This window comes from Siniperca chuatsi, linkage group LG24, assembly GCF_020085105.1.
Source record: "Siniperca chuatsi isolate FFG_IHB_CAS linkage group LG24, ASM2008510v1, whole genome shotgun sequence".
NCBI classification, from domain to species: domain Eukaryota; kingdom Metazoa; phylum Chordata; class Actinopteri; order Centrarchiformes; family Sinipercidae; genus Siniperca; species Siniperca chuatsi.
The window spans coordinates 13,466,084-13,488,561 of record NC_058065.1 but is presented as its reverse complement, the minus strand read 5'-3'; the positions used below and the strand labels follow the sequence as shown (position 1 = coordinate 13,488,561).

General features: G+C 41.0%; 1 protein-coding gene across 2 annotated transcripts in view; it reads right to left on the bottom strand.

Annotated features, from left to right (window-relative positions):
• Window positions 1–5: 5 nt before the first annotated feature.
• Window positions 6–22,478, bottom strand: part of LOC122872226 (rho GTPase-activating protein 20-like) — a 28,271-nt gene continuing 5,798 nt past the window's right edge. Inside the window, exons 2-16 of one of the 2 annotated variants that reach the window (XM_044188159.1) lie at window positions 18,260–18,345; window positions 15,616–15,789; window positions 15,276–15,425; window positions 14,516–14,557; window positions 14,333–14,417; window positions 14,100–14,177; window positions 13,367–13,433; window positions 12,868–13,062; window positions 12,594–12,766; window positions 11,236–11,400; window positions 10,393–10,505; window positions 10,014–10,206; window positions 8,880–8,994; window positions 7,283–8,223; window positions 6–3,387 (exon numbers count right to left, since the gene is read on the bottom strand). In XM_044188159.1, coding sequence (XP_044044094.1) covers window positions 7,307–8,223; window positions 8,880–8,994; window positions 10,014–10,206; window positions 10,393–10,505; window positions 11,236–11,400; window positions 12,594–12,766; window positions 12,868–13,062; window positions 13,367–13,433; window positions 14,100–14,177; window positions 14,333–14,417; window positions 14,516–14,557; window positions 15,276–15,425; window positions 15,616–15,789; window positions 18,260–18,345 — 2,553 coding nt within the window. In that variant the 3' untranslated portion in view covers window positions 6–3,387; window positions 7,283–7,306. Of the gene's footprint in view, window positions 3,388–5,385; window positions 6,692–7,282; window positions 8,224–8,879; window positions 8,995–10,013; window positions 10,207–10,392; window positions 10,506–11,235; window positions 11,401–12,593; window positions 12,767–12,867; window positions 13,063–13,366; window positions 13,434–14,099; window positions 14,178–14,332; window positions 14,418–14,515; window positions 14,558–15,275; window positions 15,426–15,615; window positions 15,790–18,259; window positions 18,346–22,478 lie in introns of those variants that run through there. The other variant, XM_044188160.1, reaches the window with a different exon arrangement.

Sequence of the window (22,478 nt, the reverse complement as noted above, 5' to 3'; positions counted from 1 at the left end):
GTTAATCAGATTTTCACTCATAGGTCATTTTATTTGCAAATGCAGATTTATTCAGGCTTATTAACACAGCGTATGAATACATGTATATAGAAAGGAGGCATAGAAAATATAATAAAGCAACAGTCTTGTAGCCTACTTCAAGTTTTAAGCTGCAAAAAATATAAAGCTTTTAAAAACTGGACAACAATGTTCCCCTTGAGGGATCATATTTACAGAATAGAAACATTGGGACAGGATACATGTGATTAATTCAAATCAATACAGGCTTGTGTGAAAACCAAATTATTGGCAACAAATGGAAAACAAGGATCATACCTATAAATCTACAAATTGTGCTACTTCATGTATGTACTGGAACACATGTAAGTGCTAATGCTGAGAAGTGTTTGAAATGTGTTGGGAAAAGACTTACAGAGCAGTTTGCTTTTATGACCAAATATTTAAAAGAACAAAGACTCGCTGCAGCCAACAAAACGTAAGTGTCGTCTAGAAAAGTCAGATAATGATATTCCAGTACAGTTGACTAAGGGTGTAACGGTACACTAAATTCCCGGTTCGGTACAGCAGGGAAAACAATTATATTTTTGTAATTTTATTTTGAAAAATGTTAGCCGCGATTCTTACTGTAACAGAATGCACTCAAATACGGTCATATTGTCAGTAAGACAAAATAACACGTATCAGTAACGCTCCATCGTAAAACCGAATGAAGACTGTCAACTCCTGACCAGCTGCAGGGTTTATACAGGGCAGGCACAACGGACGGACTGAAATGCACACGTGAAGGCACACTGTAGCGGGCTCAAGCATTTTGACCATATGCTTAAATTCTGTATTCTCTACGACAGTCTGGTGGCACTTCTGCAGCGATAAATACTCCTATAGCATTAGTTACTGATTTGGCACAGTTTGAATCTGCAGTGTGAGGCGAAGGACTCGCCTTCCAGTCTGTTTTTGTCTCGTTCCGCTCATCCGCGCATTCAGGAGACGCCGTCGTAAATGACGTTTGAACTGTTTCCAGACATACCCGACTTGGTATGTTTGATATCTCTGTGCTCTGTCAAAACGTTCCGGGTAAAACTCCCACTCTAGAATGTCTGTTCCGCGGGTGCGAGTTGTAGACATTAATAGACTACTTTGACAGGAATAGTTTGGGGCACAGGGCGTACCGATCCGAGGAAGTCGCACACCGAACGTCCTGTACCAATACTTGTACCGCTAACACCCCTACAGCTGACAAAAAGCACAGACATTTTTAAGGAAGTTAATGAATGTGCATGAACAGTGTAAATAGTGAATAATCACATGACCTTAATCTACAAAACTCAATTTGTGTAAATTTGAAACTTATTTAAGTTAAGATGCTAACAGTTACATGCAGTGATGTTGTCTGAAACTTAACTATAATCATGACTGTATAAGCCATTAAGATTTTTTTGTTCTGTTATGAAAGGACTACTCTGACGCAGACTTGGGGACAAAAGCAAAGTACAGTTCTAGTCACAGTGTGTACTCAGGCTGCATTTACACTACAGGCAAAGTAAAAAAACAAACAAACATTTTCTAATTATATCCCATAATGTCTCCTATTAATGTTCAAATGCAAATATTGTGCATTACTTTTTTTTAAATCAAGTACCAATGCAGAAAAACAGTGACGCTCATATAGCATTGTAAAAAGTTGTGTAGGACTGTGGTTGGCTATATTAAGCTGCTTATGTTACATCCCACCAAATATGCAAAACAACTTCAGATGAACATGCTTTGTAGGAGTTGAAATATATTGCCCAAAATCTGTCCTTATTGTACCTTTTACAGTATGTAGCATAAAGCAGATTTATGTCCAAACATAATGCAGCTCTGAGGGCAGAAATCTTGACGATAAATCTAAAAAACAAAAAAAAGTTAGCTATCCAATGACCTGTCAGTAATGAGTGAGATTATATTTGTTCATGATGAAAGAAGGCAACACCAGGTAGCTTTATTGGCAGGTCTTAATTTTGGCCTGAAGGAAAAAGTGACATTCCTTAAACAAAACCCATGGGTGAAAATCAGATACAACTTGGTATCAAATACATAATGAAACTAAGACAATCCATCTCTTGAGACTGTGATAAACGTATTATTTCAATGTAAGTAAGGTTACAAAGTAATATTCCTTCCACATGTGTAAATCCAGCCTTGAGGACATTCAAGCAAAAATGTATACATTCCCTTAATGGCAATAAGCTCTAGGCAAAGTTAAAAATATACTTAATGTGTTTTTAAAATAAAATTGTATCTAGTCGCATGAGAAACTAGTTTTCTCCCTGTTTGTTCTACTACAGCAAACCTATTTCATTTCAAGTCCTGTTACAGACTCAGGCAAAATGGATCACAATGTATTGCATGGTAGAAGCCAATGCGTTAAGGTCTAATGAAAGAAGAAAATGCAGTAATTAAGGTGGCGAGTATAATAACTAAGTTTTATTAATAGGTTAAAAGCAGTGAAATCATGTATTTCTAGTGTCCATTGTAGCTAAGTGATGTGTGTGTTGCATCTTTCTAATCCAGTTTTGCTCCAGGTTACAGTCAGAATCAGACATAGGATTCTTCAGCAAACAGAAGCTGGTCGAAGTCTGGTTCTGCTGTGGGATCACTGCATCTCTTTAGCCATTCCCTATGACTCTCCACGAGGGCGAGCGCCACCTGCTGGCTGCTCTGGGGGTTACTGCACGGGTGAGAGGAGAAGTACTCCCTCACTGCTTTGGTGGCTAAGGGGGAGAGGCAGAAACGGGCCTCTGATGTCCCTCCTTGTGAATCCACCTCAGTAACCTTCAATCCTGGGTCGCTGGGCAGCCTTGCCCGTGTGAGGGTGGAGGTTCGGTCCACAACCTGCCAGCCGGGTTCTGACCCGCGGCGCTGGTAGAGCCTGGCGTTGCATTCCTCCTCCACGGAGTGAGACTTGTTTTGCTTGAACAGGGACAGAGATGGCCCCCTCTGCTTGTAAAATAAAGATGGCGATGGCAGTTTCAGCTCATTCACTTCACTTTCTGCTGAGCGCCTGCGGTTGGTGATGCCACCTCCGGTGTTGGCAGCATGGCTGAGCTGCCTGGTGGTTAGCGGGGGGTCTGAGGAATGGAACCAGGACTTGGGAAATTGGAGACTCCCTGTAGAGCGGTGGTGGGAAGGGGGGCTGGATAAGTCCTGCTTAAGATGTTGGGGCTCCTGGCCAGACCTCCCCCTTAGATGGCCCCCTCCTCCTCCTGCTGCATCTTTTGAGGCTCTGCAGGATGTTTTGGGCTTGGGTTGGCTGCTGGAGATCAGCTTTCCTCCTCCCCTTTCGCGTGCTTTTCCTTTCTCTGGGACGAGTTTCCCAAGTGTGAGCGACTTCTCAGTGGGTCCCCCCTGTTTGTAGAAACATACAGTGCATTGGTCTTTGAGTTAAGATTTTATATATATATATATATAAATAAAATTTCTCAAAGGTCCGCTTATTAATGATTCGGAGCTTTCAACTGCATCTCATGATGACCTGACTCGGGTAACTTTTGGTTACATTACAACATGGTCATTTTGATCATACCTCCATTATGGTTCTAGGATGGGTTTCCTGATCCTTCTTTGGTTGATGATCATGATCCCTTTTCAGTCAGGTGTTCGCTGCTTTCTAAGCTCCCTTGTAGTTTCACCCATGTTCCCCACAGCTGCTGCAAGACACCTCTCCAGCAGTTGGACTATCTGCTATGGCTACTTAACAGTCCACTGACATCAAGTTACTAGGGGAGCGTATCCAGGTCCTTAATCTTATGGACACGATGTCTGTCCCACCCAACCAAGGGCCCATTGACATTTGCATGAAATTTAGCTGACTGACCACCAATGCAGGAGACAGTAAGTCTTGACGGCTTTTATGTACCTTTTTTATTTATAGGTCCAGTGTGAAGGATTTAGTGGCATTTAGCGCTGAAATTGCAGTTTGCAACCATTTGAATACCACTTGCCTCACCCTCCCAAGCGTATAGGAGAAACACAAACGGCCCTACCTAAAACCAGTAATTGGTTTGTCCGTTCTGGGCTACTGTAGAAACATAGCGACATCCGTGGAAGGGGACTGGCTCCCTCTGTAGATAAGATTCTTATTTTCAGACAATTATAGACTAATGAAAACGTACTTGTATTCCATTGCTGTCAATAGCTCCTCTTTAATGTTACACACTGGACCATTTAAGTATTCTGTTGGGTACAGCTTTTTCCAGAGGTCATAGATGACTACTTCTTTCACCTTCCACTCTTCACTACGAGCCCTGTCTTGTATTGCTGTATTGGATCCAACTTAACCCTTATACGCATTTGACCTTTAGTTTCATACGTCACAGTATCAATTGCAGGCGATGGTAATGGAGTCATCCTTTCCAAGCTCCATCAGGGCTCCCCGGGGAAAAAGGAGCTTAACAGGGACGATTTCAACAACCTGCTGGTAAACAAACAGAGGGCGACAGTCCCAGGAGATAACTGAGTTGATGAAACCAAAGTGCAAATGCTTCTGAGTGATAAACACCTATGTTAAACAAGACTGTGTAGTCCCTCATTCGTCCAGGAGTGTTCTATCGTAGAAAAGGTTTCAGTCGTAGTCATCTGGACACTGTTTTCAGAATCAAGACGTTTCGGCTCCCATCCGGAAGTCATTCTCAATTGTGAAAAAAATGGGACGGGAACTGGAAATTTAAGCTACTCTGTGTTACATAAGCCCTGCCCTCAGGAGGGAATCTGCCTGAGTATCTGTTAATAGCTAGTTTCACCTGAAACCGACCTAATAGTTTCCAAGATGGCCCAGTAATCAAAAATGGCTTCCTTGACACCCCGTTCAAACCGAATCTTCACCTCGCTGTCTTCAATTGTGTGGTTTGTAGCTTTTAGATGCAAATGCACGGCGCTCTGTAATCCTGAGTTAGCGTGTCGTCTGTGCTGATAAAGTCTTTTGTGAAGTGGCTGTTTGGTCTCGCCTATGTACCGTGCTTTGAAGTTTTCCTCACTGCAGTGTGAGGAAAACTGGGGGTGTCAAGGAAGCCATTTTTGTGAAAAAAGAGAACCCCTTTGAACAGAAATGGTGGTCTGAGTTTCAATCCGCCCAAAGTCTATCACAGTGTATTATCACCTTGGTCACGCCAATCACATGCTAATCAGGTACTTAACAGTGATGAAGTAGATGCAGCCAGAAAACAATAAGCCTGATTACTGGGCCATCTTGGAAACGATTAGGTCAGTTTCAGGTGAAACTAGCTATTAACAGATACTCAGGCAGATTCCTTCCTGAGGGCGGGGCTTATATAACTCAGTAGCTTAAATTTCCAGTTCCCGTCCCATTTTTTTTTTTCACAATTGAGAATGACTTCCGGATGGGAGCCGAAACGTCTTGATTCTGAAAACAGTGTCCAGATGACTACGACTGAAACCTTTTCTACGACCTATGTTAAACGTAATTTGGATCTAAGACAGAAATACGAGACTAAGCTTGTCACAATTCTAAAAGAGTGGATTGAGGAAGCACATACCTCCTATGCCCCCTGGAAGAAGATGTGCCCTATAACAGAGGACATGCCAAAGTTTTATGGGCTAGGAAAGGTACGTGAAACAGAGATGCCTCTTAGACCTATATCCGGCATTGGTAGCATCAGGTTCAATCAGCTAAATTCTTTGCCAGTGGCATTTAGCGCTTGGTGGGATGAAACATGCACTATATTAAGAACAATGGGGATTTTGTCCAAGAGATCAAAGACTTGGAAGTGCTCCCCTCACTTAGATTGGTGTCTTTAGAGTGTACTGTTTACTAGCATCCACACAAAGGAAACACTAAGAGTAACTAAACTGCAGCAAACATAAGACGTCTGCTGGAAAGGCAAACCAACCTCAACTTTTAGACCAATATAATCCACCTGTTCGACATGTGTTCAGACATATTTCAAGATTTTTTCTACAAACAAACTAAAAGGCACAGCCATGGGGTCACCCTTCTTTCCCAGTTGTAGCTAACCTGAATGTGGAATATTTTGAACAGACTGCTTTGATAACAGCCCCCACCCAAAATCTGCTACAAGGACGACACATTCGCGAAACTGCACTGTTCCAACATCAACAGCATTGACCCACACATCAGCTTGACCATTGAAGTAACAGTAAGCTGCCATACCTAGACACCTGCGTTCCTGGGAAGTGTGACGAGAAGATAGCACTTACCACAAACCATTCAACACCTTAAGTGATATATTGCTTGTGACAGCTGTTAGGAACACTACATAGTTGAGACACAAAGGACCCCGGACAAGATACTGAATGAACACCAGACCAAAACCCATAACAGCACTGTCTGGGAAGGTGTCAGTCAGTTGACAGCCAGAGAAAGATCAAGGAGCCCATCTGACACCAGAGACTATTTTCGAACCATAACAAGCGGTATGTTCTCTCCTACATATGACTACGTGATGACATCTGAGCAAGCTCAACTGGCTAAAATGAACAATCATTAGTAAGTGGCGCTCACTGTCCTCAAATAATAGTGGCTAATAAAATCCAGTAAAAAATTAATGTCAATTTAACTCAAAACTTCCTGCAGATGTTTCAAATTAAAAGCTTTCCATGACTGGATGCAGATCATGCCATTTGAGCAGCTGGAAGGCTTGCGTTGTGAAACATCTGTGCGGTTTAACAGCGCCTGGAAAATTGTCAAAAAGGGAAGTGACTGAAAACATTATTTCTGTTAGAAAAGAGAAACTCAAATTCAGCATAAAGGAAATGTCCTTTATGCTGAATTTATCATGACAAGTAAACATGGAGTAAGTGAAGAGCTTGCAGTAACAACCAATTGAAACACGGGAAATTAGAAATAAAGGCCCGGGTCTCTCGGCAGCTTAGATAAATAATATACGCAATTATTTAAGAACCATATGTACATGCATAAGAGTGGAAGTAAAGGCATTGCAATACATTAGATAGGACTGAAATACAGATGAGATATAGAATCAGCCATAGTAAAAATGCATCAGTAAAACTATTTTTAGTCTATTAAGTGAAGAGTGCCCAAGATGATGTCATCATTTTGCTTGTTAGTTTAAAGTCTGTATTCGAAGATATTTAATTTACAATCATACATAATGGACAAAAGCAGCAAATCCTTACACGATCAACCAATTATTAAACTAATAATTTAAGCACTACCTGAGACATGAGTATATGATTTTCATTTTTACATCACTATTTGACAAATAGTGTATATAATCTGCTATAATCAGACTGTTTTACTCACCCTAGTCTTGTCCTCTTCTTCCTTCTACAAGTTGTCTTGTTGGGTTAGTGACAGCCTCCGGCCTTTCTTCAGCCAAGAGTTTGGGTGGAGGCCTATGCAGCCTTTTAAGGTCCCCCAGTTAAGTGGTTCTTTGGGTGGGGAGCCTTTTGGACAAGTCCCCAGGTCTGGATGTCCACCGGAGGTCAGAGTAGAGCTTATGGAAGAGGGTGTAGAGGGGACAGGGGAGGAAACAGATAAAGAGGAAGAGTTGGAGGGCAGATGTGTCTTGGTTGGGTAAAGCCCCCGTCTGGTCGCCCAGGTGTAGTCACTGCTGAGGGAGTGCAGGGAGTCAAGAGAGTCCAGAGAGGTGGGGGTTGGTGCAGGGGAGGTGGGGTTAGAGGAGAGGCTGGAGGAGCTCGTTTCCAGGCCTGCTGACCTCACACCATGCAGGTTTAACGTGGACTCACCTCCACCCCTTCTGGTCTGACCTCTGGAGTGTGTGTGAGTGAGTGTGTGGCTGTTGGAAAGCTCTTCATCCTCACCAGTGAGACCGTCGGTACTCACTGAAACGTACGGCCGAAACTTGGCCACGTATGCTATAGCTGGCTCGGAACACCGCCGCTGTCTGCGCCGACCATCCAGGGACAGCGAGTCCAGGGTGGAGGTGTCCACAGTCAGCGCGTCCTGGCTGGGGCAGGAGAGGTCTGGATCCTGTCTCCTGCCTCTGGTTCTCCCCAGTGGGTGTGACAGACCACGTGGACTCTCAGTTTGGGACCGGTGTATATCTGGGTCTGTGTCCTGGTCGTAGTCGCTGAATGTGAGGATGGAGTCCAGGCTGCCTTGGAGTGGTTTGGGTCTAAGGTGCCTTCTGCTGCAGAAGCCTGGTGACCCACCGCTGCTGTTGTCCAACTCGTTCTCTAGACTGTCGTAGGACGAGTCTGTCAGAGGGTACGGCCAGGAGTCTGTTGGTCGAGGGAAAGGACGAAGAGTTGATGCAGAAGAGAAAAAGCAGAAGGAGGATGGTGAGAAACAAAACTGTTTGCAACTGCTAGCCAGTAAATACTTCATAGAAAATTTTCTGTAATTTGTGGGTTTTTCAGTTACATTACATGAAATAAAAATCACATTTTCCAAGTTCCTGCATCCTTGTGTCGCTTGTACAATTATTTCTTTAAGCCAAACATGTCAAAATGCCTCTTTTCTCTTCCCGTTAAACGTTAAAATATTTTTGATGACTCATTCTGAACTTGGGGGCGGTTACATAAATGTATCCAATCAAATGTGATTTGTGGCGACTAGCCCTTTGCTCATGGGTCAGAGGTGTGTGTTTGAATCTCAGTGGGCAAAAACTTCTGTTTTCAGAAGAATGTGGCTGAGGTCTAATTTGACCCTGCTCCTGATCTAACAATGCAGCCGCAGTGTTTACTGTGACGAATTACATGACTCATTAATACGGTAGATGTGTCCACTGTTACCTTGTGTCCAAAATGTTTAAAGAAAATTCTTAAAGTATGCGGATGTACAGGAAAGAGACTAATAACACGAATGTCTAATCCCCCTCCAATTAAAGACTTTAAAACTTGCAACTGTCTTGACATTAGTCATGTTTCAGTTGTACCTGATCCCATCTCATCAGTGTTGAGTCTTTGTGGTGGCCCTCCGAACAGGGAGGAGGGCTCCTCTCCCAGAATCTGCTCACAGTGTTCGATCATAAACTTCACCAGCTCACAAACCTGCAGCAGAACAGATGAAGAGAGAGACTGATATTTAACTAGTGTAACAACGGAGGTTCAATTATAACAACAGTGTAACAATTGTTTTAGCATTTCTCAATGTTCATTATGCAACTAACTGGAGTGCTCAAACTTTTCAAGGTTGCGAGGAAACACTGCCACTTCAATCTCCAGCATTTAAAGTGCATCATTTCTGAGCAGCTACTTGTATTACTCTCTAGAGCAAACTGCTGTTACAGGACTTTATCTCTGGAGTTCCTGTCCACAAAAAGTCAAACTGCTCTAAAATTACACTTTCTACAAAGCTGATTTCAGACATTCCTATGAGAAAAGCTTGAGGTGGTTTAGAGGTGTTACAATGCACTCATTAACACAGGAATTAACATTCATTCAGTTGACAGTTCAGGCAGCTCAACATTTGTGTGAATGATAACACAAAAATAACAGAGCCATTCAATGATGGCCATGTTTGTAACTCAATATACTGTATACTCCAATATGCTGTAAAACATTATGAAGATAATGTGGTTTTTCCTAAATGGTCTCTTTAAAAAAAAAAAAAAAAAATCAAGAGTAGAGAAGTTGTCCTGACCCCAGGCCAGCAGCAGTTCATAAGGTAAAGGTGGGCATTTGGCTTATTATTGTTTCCTGGTATTGGAACTGTTTTTTTATGGCCTGCAGACAAAACTAACAGACTTCTCTTTGTTACTGTGACATGGCTAAGACAGACTGATTTAATTATGTTGCAACATTATAACAATCTTGGGTGTGAAAGTCATTAGAGTAGCCAAAGTTACAGCGGCCAACTCTATCTAGGTCTGGGTCAAATTCCACAGTGTGTTAGCTGTTAAAGTGATATTCCAAACCCAAATTAATGTCGAGTGTCAAACACTGATCCCAGTTTAGGGCTTTGCTGGACAGCAGAATCCATTAAAACTAACTGAGTTCAAGCTCACCACAGCTGCTCTTCTCTAAAATTTTACACAGCCATCTTTCAAAACTTCCTTCCCCTCTCTTACCTTCTTAGTTCCTTCTCCCTCCACCTCAGGGCTACCAGGTGCTCCAGGAGGCCAAAGCATGCTGGGAGCGATGCACACAGATAAATTGAAACTCGTCATCTGATTCTCTTGGGCGTTGCTCTCGACACCGAGCAGCATGGCCAACAGGTAGCGTAGCAGCAGGGCGTTTTCTTTGGGCAGACGACCAATCATCCTGCAGAAAGAGAGTCGGAACAGGAAAATAATAAAACTGTGTTAGTCTTTAGACATGAAGAACAGCCAAATCTCCAAGCCTCTGGAAAATGATGTCGTGTTCCAACATTGACATCCTTCAATAGTTAAAATCTCATCTAATGATACTAAAATTTTCCACTAACAGTATAGAGTGTATGCAGGTTACCTCTGTATGTCCTGCACGTGTTCTTCTTCCTCCTCCTCTTCCTCCAGCACATCCATCCATTCTTCATACAGCTCACAACACAACAAGCTGCCTGGGATGCTGCGCAAGAAATCCTGAAAACATGCACACATCAGGAAATCACAGCAGTGTTTTCTCTAAGATGGTGTCCGTCTGAAAATGGATCATTCAGAATAAAAATAAAACACCTTATTCCTCCTCTTTGTTCCTGAAAACTCAGTCAGTATTACTATTTCCAGGTTTTGGTTAAGTGAATTGGTGCAAGACATTTTTATTACTTGGTATAAGTGAGAGTAATGAATGTTCACTTCCATATACTGCAATTAAAATTGATTGAGAGAATATCATGGCTGTGACAAATATAAATAATGAGTACAAATGAGAAATCTGGTGCTGCAGAGTAAAGACGTGATATAGTTTAAGCACTCGTGCACAGAAGCTCTGTCATCCCTCCAGATAATAAGAGATTATAATCTAGATCACATTAACAAGCCAATCTCCTCTGCTGTGAACAGCTTGTTCTGCTAACGTAGCTGCAAAGCATTTCACACAGAGGCTGAGTAGGATGGAAGAGGATTAATTTTGTGCTTATGGATGAGGGTCAATAAGGTAACACAGTGACGCATGTACACAAACAACACAAAAACTATTTCCAACCATGATGCTGTTGATTCTTTCTCAACAGGTAAGACTACAATTCCACCTTTTGAACAGGGATGTTTTTACAGCCCCCTGGTTTGCGGGGGAAAGCTCTTTTTTAAAATCCACCTATTGGGGTTGAACTAAAGTATACACACACAGCCACACACACTCATACTGTCACACCTTAAAGACTCCGGCAATGATAAAGACGTGGTCTTTTGACAGAGGAAGTTGAAACTCTCCGGCATCCAGAGAGTCCCGCAGCTCTCTGACAGCCCGAGCCCCTGCCGGCCGACGGAAAATGCCCCGCGTCCATGAACCCTCGTGGTATAGAAACGCCAGCATGTCCTGGTGACGGGGGAAGAGAGGAAGTAAGGGATAGTGTTTTTTACCATTACAATACTGAGCGACAAAGAAGGAGAAACAAGGAATGACACCCTCCTGTGTTCCTCAGCCTGTTTCTTAGTCTTAAAGTCCAAATGAAATCACAATTTGTGAGATATTGCAGTCAAAAATAATCGTTTGCAGACTGAGCCCCGGCGGAGGAAAGAGAGACAAAGTAAACAGAGTGTAGTTCACAAGTTTTGGACAGACAGGTGTTGACGAGTAAGGACCACACTAGCATCTAGTGACATTTACAGGGTGGTGTAAGTTTTTAAGTTGTTCAATTTGCTGCACCTGAGCAGCTAATTAGCTATCTAGCCTGCAAACTGACGTTAGCGGTGCACTTTTCCTGGTGAAGGTTTGTTTGGTGGCTCGTTCAACAAGCTAAGGTGCAGGACAAGACGTGTTCATGTTTGTAACTTAGATAAGGCAGGAAAACTAATGTGGGTTGTTGTTCAGAGTCTGTGGCTCATTCAGTGTAACTGCTTTATGCAAAACACAGTTTGAAAACAAGTCCTCCAAGTTCCGTTTGGTTAATGCAAAACTAGGGGGCACCATCATGAAACCAAAAACATATCAAATATAATTTTCTCCCCTTTGGGTTGTGATTTTTGTAGTGGTGTTTGCGGCATGGATCTGGATGACAATGTTGCTCAGTCCACCACTTTGGTCCAGAATGAAATATCTCAACAACTATTGGATGGATTGCCCTGAAATGTTATACAGACATTCATGGTTCCCAGAGGATGAATCGTACTGACTTTGGTGATCCTATGACTTTTCCTCTAGCCACCATGAGGTTCACATTTGTGGTTTTGAGTGAACACAACAACTTTAGTGATCCCTTTACCTAATCTAGTCCCATCAGTCTCAGCTGTATTTTGTGTTTAGTGTAATTAGCAAATGTTAGCATGCTAACATGCTAAACTAAGATGGTGAACAGCTTCAACATTATACACGTTCAACATCTGCAAAACTCATTGTGAGCACCTTAGCATGCTAACGTTAGCATTTAGCTGACCTGTGTTTGATCCGTTTTGTGCAGAAATTGCTGCTACTCTACTATTTACTTTTGAAGACTTTTGAAACAATCTGAATAAGAGCATCAGGTACAAGGGCAGTAAATTGAAGTCACTGCTGTTATTGTACCCACTCACCATGACTGGCTTTGGCAGAGCGTCCTCTACACAAACACAGCTGAGCGGCTGGCCGAACAAGCAGCCGCGGGCCGCACAGGCGAGGGACAATTCATTCAGGTGAGAGGAGGAGCCTCGCCAGAAGGCCCAGGTGATGAGGGAACGCCTCCTTTTAAATGGCTTCTGAGACAACTCTGAAAAGACAACACAGTATCCCAGAATGCATGAGTATAAACACTCAATCTACTATTTTTAATACCTTTTTAAAATAAAAAAAATCGGTGGAAGACCTCACCTGCAGATACATGCAGTGTTTCAACGGGTCGAGGCTTCATGATGAACTGGCATTGCTTGTACACCTGCAGGTGCTCCACCTGCATGGCCCTCTGTCTGTCCGCAGGAGGTGCAGCAGCGTCCCTGAAGCCGCTGCCTCCCTGAGACATGGTGGGTCTCACATGACTCATCTGGATACTGAAGGGAAACTCATGACCTGAGACACAGGAGAAGAGGCAGCATCACTCCCTGGAGGCTTGATATAGTTGCTATAGAACATCAACAGCACCATAACATCACATTATTAGCCAGCACACACTCTGTGACCCCTCGTTTCCACCCTGCAAAGGAGCAACATCGCGCTCTTCTCTGGGAAAGAATGGTACTAGTGTGTCCAAAACATCACACCCCTGTGTCAAGACTCAGAGCAGTGCTTCTCAAAAGTTTTCTGTCATGCCCCCCTTCAGAATGTGAAAGAAAAAAAATATTTTGTCAAACTAGTCTAGACCTCATTTACTGACCAATTAGAGGATAGGGGGTGTTGTCCCTCTTGGAGATGACCCACAGCTGGAAGTCTTTCACATTTCCCTGAGCAAAGCAGAGACAAAGATAGTCAGAAAAACAAGACACACAGCTCTACAAGGCTTTAGAGAACCTTAAAGGCATCTTGTTCTCGGGAGCAATACGTTTTGGGAAGCTGAGATGTGACAAAGAATAGTATTCTCTTTCAATTTTCACATGCTGTGTTCACATCACATGTAACTTGCACAACTAAGCCGACATTAGGCTACAGGGCTTCTGTGAAAACATCATCCTCTGTTGTTCTCTGTGTTTGGGCTGGTTGGTAAGAAAATGTTGCCGCTGCTGAACTTATGTGGCAACATGGGGTGCATTCCATTCAGCTAATTCTGCTTCCTCTCGTCCTCGCTCCTCCATCCTCATGACCTGGAGGATGGACATTATATTATATTATATATTATAGCTTTTCCTCTTCTGCTCTTATTTTCCATTCCAAGTGCGTCTTGGCTCATTCAGGAAAAACCTATCCAAATATTTGACCTAAACAGGTGCGCAGGTGTGGTTATAATTAGTCTATAATATCAGTCTCAGCCTAAAAAGGACAGACTTCCTATACCTGCAAATTAAACTTTTTATTCTGGTGTCCACATTCCCATGACCAACAGGCAGACTATGCACATATTACACTTTATGAAAGCAAGTGGAACAGGTTTTTCCATTTTGTTCTTCACTCACGATGATGCTAAACTGCTGCAGGGCCAGCCGGATCACCTCATTGGTTGAATCTGAGTTGCTGACAGGAAGCGTCTTGGTCTAATCAGGGGGAGATGGCAGTAGTCACACAGAGGAAACACTGACATACAGTATATGGTACAGGATCATCACACACTAAAGTTTATAATGTTAAGATTACAGATACACACACGTCAAAGTAGATGTAGGCTTCTCAAACATCAAAGTTAACTTACAACTGCAAAAGTGTTGATTCCCTTCCCGTACACTCTCAGAGGAATGGTTTTAGGTTCTTCCCTTTCTTTCTCTTCTTTTATCTGACTGGAGAGAAAGCAAAGAGGAAACACGACGCGTGAGATTTCTCCTCTTTTCTCTTCTCTCTACAACACTTTATGTTGATGCATGAAGGCAGAGTTTACCTTTTGAGGAGCGAAAGCCATCTCTCTTTCAGTTCTGCAGAGCTGAGGGGAACATGGAGAAGAACGTGACACACCATCTCTTTCTGAGTGCGTCGTAATACTAACTATTTTCTCAGCCCAGGAGGCAACCTCTTGGTTTAGGTAATTTCTTATTTTTTTAAATGGTTTTATCAATATTAACAAGGTTCTAGCAGGATTCTAACACATTTTAATTACAGGTTGACAGGACAGATAACTGGGGAATGCTGATGTGTTATTCATTTGCAAGGTGGGATATCATTCAGTTTGACTCTAAACCGGCTCTCTATACAAGTGTTTATAACTCCCCCTGTCTGTTTTATGTTCATCTGCCATTTGAGGTCAAGTTTACAGCTTCACCAACATATTTACTATTGAGACATAAACACATTTTACAGCCTCTGATGTGAGGCTGACTGTACATGAACCATGAACAATGTTTGTGTGACATGTTTGAGTTTAACTGTTTCACTTGGAATCCCATTTAAATATTTCATCAGACTCAGTCCAGGTTAAGACCTTCTGAACAACAAAAAAGGTATTATACTCATCAGATGGGCTAGATATGTTGAGTTTGTGTGTTCACATGAACATCTGTGTTATACACTAAACACATTCCAAAGTGTGTCAATATTTGTGTGTTTCTGTGTCTGTGTGTGTACAGTAAATGTGCAGATTTATAGCAATAAATGATGACACTGGACTGGTTTAAAGTATTGACGTGTGTGTGTGTGTGTGTTACCTAAACGTAGCGACACAGTTACAGGTAGGCCAGCCCATGACGAAGCTCCTCTCTGGGTTCGTGCTTCCCTCACACACCTCGTCCATGCAGCCTGCCGTCCACATCTCACGTACACACACCTGGGCCTTCTGCTTGAAGTGGTTGGCTGATCTGGGAACGCAGAGAGAGACATGAGCACCAGTGTGAACGTGCACACCCACACACACACACATACACACTCTAATTTTAACCTTAGACCTGGGTATTAACCTAATTCACCAGTGAAGGACATGAGGAGCAGCCAAAATGTTCCTAAACTGCTCCACACAAAGATAAAAATACAACACACACTTGTGCTTACTTGGCTTTGGCAATCACCAGTATGTCGTTGAACAGGAAAAGGTGTCTGTCCTGAGTCTGCATCCCGGTCTTCAACTGAGCATGTCCGTGCAGAAGAAACGACCTATCAGAGCCGGTGAGGCAGGACTGGACCAGCGGGCAGGTCTCTGGGCACACGGGAACCAGGACGCTCTCTCTGGAATACAAACAGATGGAGCCAAAAATTGACTGACACATTTTATTTTACATGTTAAAATATCCTGTTTTAATACAATGACCAAACTGATCTTTCTGACACACGTATTGCAAAGTCCAGCTGATCATAAACACTCTCAATACTTCAAAACATATTTTGGTTTACTGAACAATAAAACAGGTTACTTATAATTTACTTATTGTACTCAATGTGTAGCATGTTTAAGCATCAATTTAATACTGTTAAACACTGGAAGAAGGGAAGCATTTTCAGCAGATTTTCCACCAACAAATTTCGATGAAGGCAAACAATCTTCTCAGCAATTATCTCAACTGTTTGGTGAATTTATACAAATGTCTAAAAATAACTATGGCAGTCTTTTATCATGTTAAAATATTTGTCTCTTCTCAGATGGAACATTCCAATGCACAGGTGTGCAGTTATCTACTGTTTGTGATGAAGAGATTGAAAAGATTTTGAAAAGCAGATTGCTATATAGTTCCATTATATTCAAAAAAAAGGCAGACATCTCTACAATTCACAGCAAAAACAATTTAGATGGATGTATAGCACTACAGGTAAGAGGAAAAATATGTATTTTTAATTTTGGGGTGAACTGTCCCTGTAAGACTTATGTAAATTAAACTTTTAAAGAACTTTTTTTTTTGAGGAAACTAAATGACTTTTCAAGACCTGCAGATACCCTGATTAAACTTTTTTAAATTCATTTTTATGGTTAGAACTGCGGTGCTTACATGTGTGTGTGCATGTATCAGTGGATTAAAGAAGGGTATTTTTTATTCTGGGAGGATGGGTTGTGAGGGAGAAATTATCAGTTGGGGAGGGAGAGCATAAGGTCATGTACAGCTTCTTCTGGTATTGTTCCTTGTATGGTTTGTCGCCATTGTTTTACTTTGTGTATTTCTCGCACCACCGTGACTGACTGGTAATGCTAAGCAGCTGCTAACTCATTGACTCTTATAAGGAGATGTTTTGAGGTTTACAGTGTTAGTTTATTGGAAGGCATGTTTGGTAGTGATGCCCCAGTGTAAATTAAAAGATTTAGTCAGTAGTGAGTCACTAGCTCACGACCCGTTCACCATTTATAGGAATAGTTGGACATTTTGGTAAATATGCAAAAACAGTGAAAGTTACCTAACAAGGTGTAAACAAGTAATTTTTCATTTGACTGTGTTGGTTAATACTCTCTTCAGTTGGATTCAAGACAAATTTAAACCAAATCAAAGACCAAAAAATGGTAGAAAACGCAGAATATTTCTGATTAATCATCTGAGAAAGAACAGAAGGTAGGAAACAAATTATGTAGAGATATGATTTCATGTCAGTGGTATATCATATTAACCAGATCCACAGTTAGAGTGAGAATTATGTCATAAAACAAAGACATACACACTGTCAACAGTCCGGGTTTGAGAGCAGGGGTTGTAGTTGTTGGGTGTTGTTCAGTGAGGTGCCCCACCTCTGTAGGAGCTTTTTAATGAGGTTATTTCTTCTTCACTTTCAGTCTGTATGTTCAAAGGCAGAGAGCTATTAATAGATGCCTAAGCCTCTGATAAGTCTGGTTACCGAAGGATTATCTATCCGAGTGAATTCAACACCTCACTCAGGGTTATTCCTGGGGCATGTGAGTGTGTGTGCGTGCACGTGTGTGAGAGTGTGGCCTCAGGGTTTTGAGAGTGGCCTGACCTCAGTGGACTCTGTGTAAGAGAATTGGATGAGGTATGGATGTTATAACTGACCTACTCACCCTGTTGAGCACTGCTGGTACCTGTGGTGACACTGAACATCAACTAACACCTGCAGGTAGACTTACAGCATGAAAACAGCCGGGATGCATTTAACTGCAGGATAAAAATGCATGATATCCCTCGGCCATTCTGTTTCCTGTTCTATCTAGGTCTATCTATCTCCTTCCTGCATATGCATTTAAGGGAAGATCATGCAAATAAAAAGAGGGGACAAGTTAACAGAAGTTGATTAAGTACTCCACCGGATTTACTAGTCATGCAATTTTCGATGGTCAGTTTTGCGGTGAAAATTTGGAAAAGCTTTTTGAAAAGCTCTTTGAAAAGCAGGTGTAAACATAGCACAGATGGGATTTACATTAGCCACAAAGGAGGTCGTAATGGGAAAAGAAACCTGACTTTCCCTTTATTCTACAGAGTGGCACTATATTAGTTAACTGAATGAATGTATTTTCATTTAATATATATTAAATGAATATACTAATACAAATATAGACCTAATAATTAAATCTGATTCTTAGAGTAATAACTGTTAATACACATTATTTATTTAATGCATTCATCGCACTATTCTAGTGAAATATCAGCAGTATCAAATCCATCTCCTCCTCCACCTGCTGCTTTAAGTCAAGATCACTACGTTATCACACATTTGTGCTACACCATTTACTTAGCCTCGAGTTTTGAAATGTATTTTACAGTACCTGGAAAGAGTCTTGGACCTGGTGAGAGCCTTGGAGATGACCAGAGATGGGGCGGACTGGCGCCGATAACTCTGAGACTTCATCCGCTAAAAGAGACAGAGAGAGACAATACAAAGTTCATCCGAATCTAAATATTGTCTGACCACTGCAATATTAAAATATGTATAATATTTATGTATCCAGGGTGTAAAAGAAAGTTTCTATTTTCTTATGACCAATGTTCATACTACACTTGACATCAAAGTAACATATTACTGAAAATATGAATAGTATTTAGCTCTACTTCACTTCAACATCTCTAGTTAAACCAGGTTACTTTACAACCGCAGTACTTTAAGCCTTCAATTCACGCCAATTTGGATTTTACACAAAAAACAGAGTGCATTTAAACATCAGAACTGACCTTTACAAACTGTGTTGTACGTTATAACCTTTTCTCGCTCTCATCTTTCCTATTAGTCTCATACTCGAAAGTCTAATGACACATAAAAGATCTGTAATAATATTCTTAAAGAAAACATTTACTATTTGCATCACATTTGACCACACTGCCCTGCACAACTAAAAACAGAATTTGCACAGAATTTACTCCATGCTTGTGTCATGTTTACACTTCCCTCATCCATTACATAAGCATCCTAATGTTCAACACATTCATCACATCATTGGGACTGACTGTGGGCTCCAACAGTCAGGACAGGAAGAGCAGATTGAAACAGGAGAATTTAAACAGAGGAATGTTGGAGCATGAAGATTAGCCAGGTGACATTTTACAGTCTGTATTACCTTCATTACGCAGTAGCCTCTATCTGTCTCTGCCATGACACTCCTGACCTCTCACACCTCAACTACTCAGTGAAAGCGAGCTGGAAATGTAAGTCTTTTTATTCAGTATGTTAAAGTGTTAAAGTTGTGTCTGTCATATATCATTTTACATGTTTGTGGTGCTACAGTAATCACATATTCATAACTACATAATGTTTTTTCAGTCTAAAATCTTAAGCAAGTCTTTTAAGTTGAAATGAAATAAGTCTAGACAAAACTGTGGCACTTCAATACTGAATTGCTGTTCCTATTGTATACACCTCACCAGATGCTGCTTGCAGCCATATTGAGATCCTATTTTTCTCTGCTGGATCCTATTATCCTAGTTTCCCCACGCGGATCATTAAAGCTTCATTTAATCTAATTGTAAAAGGATTTGTGAGTGTGAAGCAGGGTGACAAACAACCATTACATAACCACAGTTCTTTCATTGTATGTCAGATTAAAACACTTTGTATACTTTTAAGATATTACTTTGTTTTTTGTTATGTTTTGATATTATTTTTTTGTTGTTTTAGAAGTTTTATGAAATAACTCTTAATGCAGAACTTTTAATTCTCTGGATGTTCATTATTCAGACTGTAGCAGCCCAATGTGAATAAGCGTCTTCTTTTCACGTCAGCATGCTAAAGTGCTCACAACGTCAATGCTGACATGTTGATGTTCAGCAGGTATAATGTTCACCATCTGAGTTAAGTACAGTATGTTAACGTGCTAACATTTGCTAATTAGCACTAAATATAAAAGGGGGGCTCCCGATGGACCGCTACAACCTGCAAGGCTAGGGTAACATGACAGACGAAGACAACCGAAGGCATCAGGAAGATTTTGGTAGCTATGCTAGCTTGTCTACTTGGGCGTCTATTGTAGAAGAGAGGAAACAGTGAAGAGGCACATAGCACAACTGTCCTTGAAAAATTAGTAAAACTGTCTAAAGCAAAGGTAAAAACACAGTAAAGCGTGTTGCCTTTCTTTATTCTTTAACCGCTATTTAGTATATATATATATATTTTTATTAAAACTATGATCATGAGACAAACAGACTTGTAACAAGCCAAAGTCCCTCCAAAATATGACATTATATCCATTATAAATAATCATGCAAACATACAGTAATTTCTAGTTAATTTGAAAACCACATTGAAGGATCCCTTCAATCATATTATGACTTAGTTGTATCGTAGAAAAGGTTTCAGTCGTAGTCATCTGGACACTGTTTTCAGAAGCAAGACGTTTCGGCTCCCATCCGGGAGTCATTCTCAGTTGTGAAAAATGGTCCGAGAACTCAGAAATTTAAGCTACTCTGTTACTTAAGCCCTGCCCTCAGGAAGGAGTCTTCCTGAGTATCTAGTTACTCAGGAAGACTCAAATTTCTGAGTTCTCGGACCATTTTTCACAACTGAGAATGACTCCCGGATGGGAGCCGAACGTCTTGATTCTGAAAACAGTGTCCAGATGACTACGACTGAAACCTTTTCTACGATAGAACACTCCTGGACGAATGAGGGACTACACCGTCATAACTTAGTTGCATTATCACAGACTGTTAAGAATGTCTAGATAAATATCAGATAATGAAGAGGACACATATCAATATCATTGTAATTATTTGACTATAAACAGAATTCTCAATAATCAATTCCTACTGAAATATGTCCATTATACAATTTTTTCATAAAACATGGTCAAACCAGCAGCCAGTGTGGTCTTTTATATAACACTGCAACAGCTCGCAAAGCCAACAGTGGTCAGTCAGCAGTAAACATGCTAGACGATTAGCTCGCAAGCGGTAGTGCTAGCTCGGCAACCCCGGTGGGTCTTGTAACTCTTGCATGGCAGGTTGCAGCGACCAGTCGAGTCTCTCAAAACAAAGTACAGGTTGATGAGGTTGATGGGAATGTCATTAGTTTTGCGCTGGAAAACACTTATGGAATCACCCAGGTTATTACAGTTCATCCTGAGGGGAACATGAATGTCTGTACCAAATTTCATAGCACTCCATCCAATACTTGTTGACATATTGTATTTTTGTCTAGACCAAAGTGATGTCATCACAGTCGCCAATTTGGCTGTAGGCCTTTCAGTCCCCCCCCCCAAAAAAATCAAAAGCTCCACAGTGAGAAAAGATCAATCCCCTTCCATCCTATAACCACCGTGCACATGTACGCATTTTTGACATTTCACAATGTAATATTGATTTAACAGGGTCACACGGTGGTGAAACATTCCTTACACTCCAGCCACAACATGACAATGTTACCTTTCATTCCTAAAAATAAACTAACATAAGCTAACATGGAGGTATGGGTTTTATGCTTGGAAACAAATCTACCGACTCACACCAGCCCAGCTCTGATGTTATTGACTGTATAACAACACAAAGTAGCTTAAGAGGAAATTCATTTGTTGATGCAGTTTCCACACTATCATACTTCCCGCAGGTCTGAAGGTACTCAGATTCAACTAATGAAAGTTGATACTGCAACTGCATTTACTCATACTGTCAAAAATGGTCATAGTAGCAGCAGGGATCAATTGCATGTTGGTGATGTACTGTATTTCTGTATCTTGTTGAATCAGAACATGCGGATGAGCAGTTGGAGCCGATGTGGTATCAATCATGAATGAAAACAAGGATGCAGCACATACTATAGTCTCTGCACAGTGCACAAAGAAAGTTGTGCATTACCAAGACTTCCTGCAGCCACCTAAAAGCACTTTCGCTGACTGTTAATAAATGAATGAATACATTTAACAATTTGTTTGGTCGTTAAATGTCAGAAAATAGCAATAAAATTAAAATAATAAAATAAAATGTCCATCACAATTTTTCAGAGTCTGACAAGCAATCCAAGAACTACATTCAATTTAAAGTGATATAAATAAGAGCAGCAAACCCTCACATTTGAGAAGCTGGAACAAGCAAATATTTGACATTTTTCCTTGAAAATAATTAATTGATCATCAAAGTTTGCATAAATCTTCTGAATTGTGTCTGCCCGTTCAAAGTGCAGAAAACCTACATAATCAACAACCCAACAGCTGACCTATGGATCCAATTTTAAGACTACAGTTATGAGATTTATATATATATATATTCATTTACAAATATTTAAATTAATAATTTAGTTGGTAAAACTCCATTTTAACCTCTCTTATGTAGTATGTATAAGCGGTATACAACACTTAATGGTTACAACAAAACAATGATTAGTTATTCTGTCAACTATAACTATCCATAACTTCTATGAAGCATCCATAACTGATAACTGTATACATAATTAATGAATGCATGATAACACAACATAGGTGCTGTAATCGTATATGATATGACACAAATCCTTAGCTTAAGCATTTTATTAATTAAATTATCAGTTTATTGAATGAGCACCTG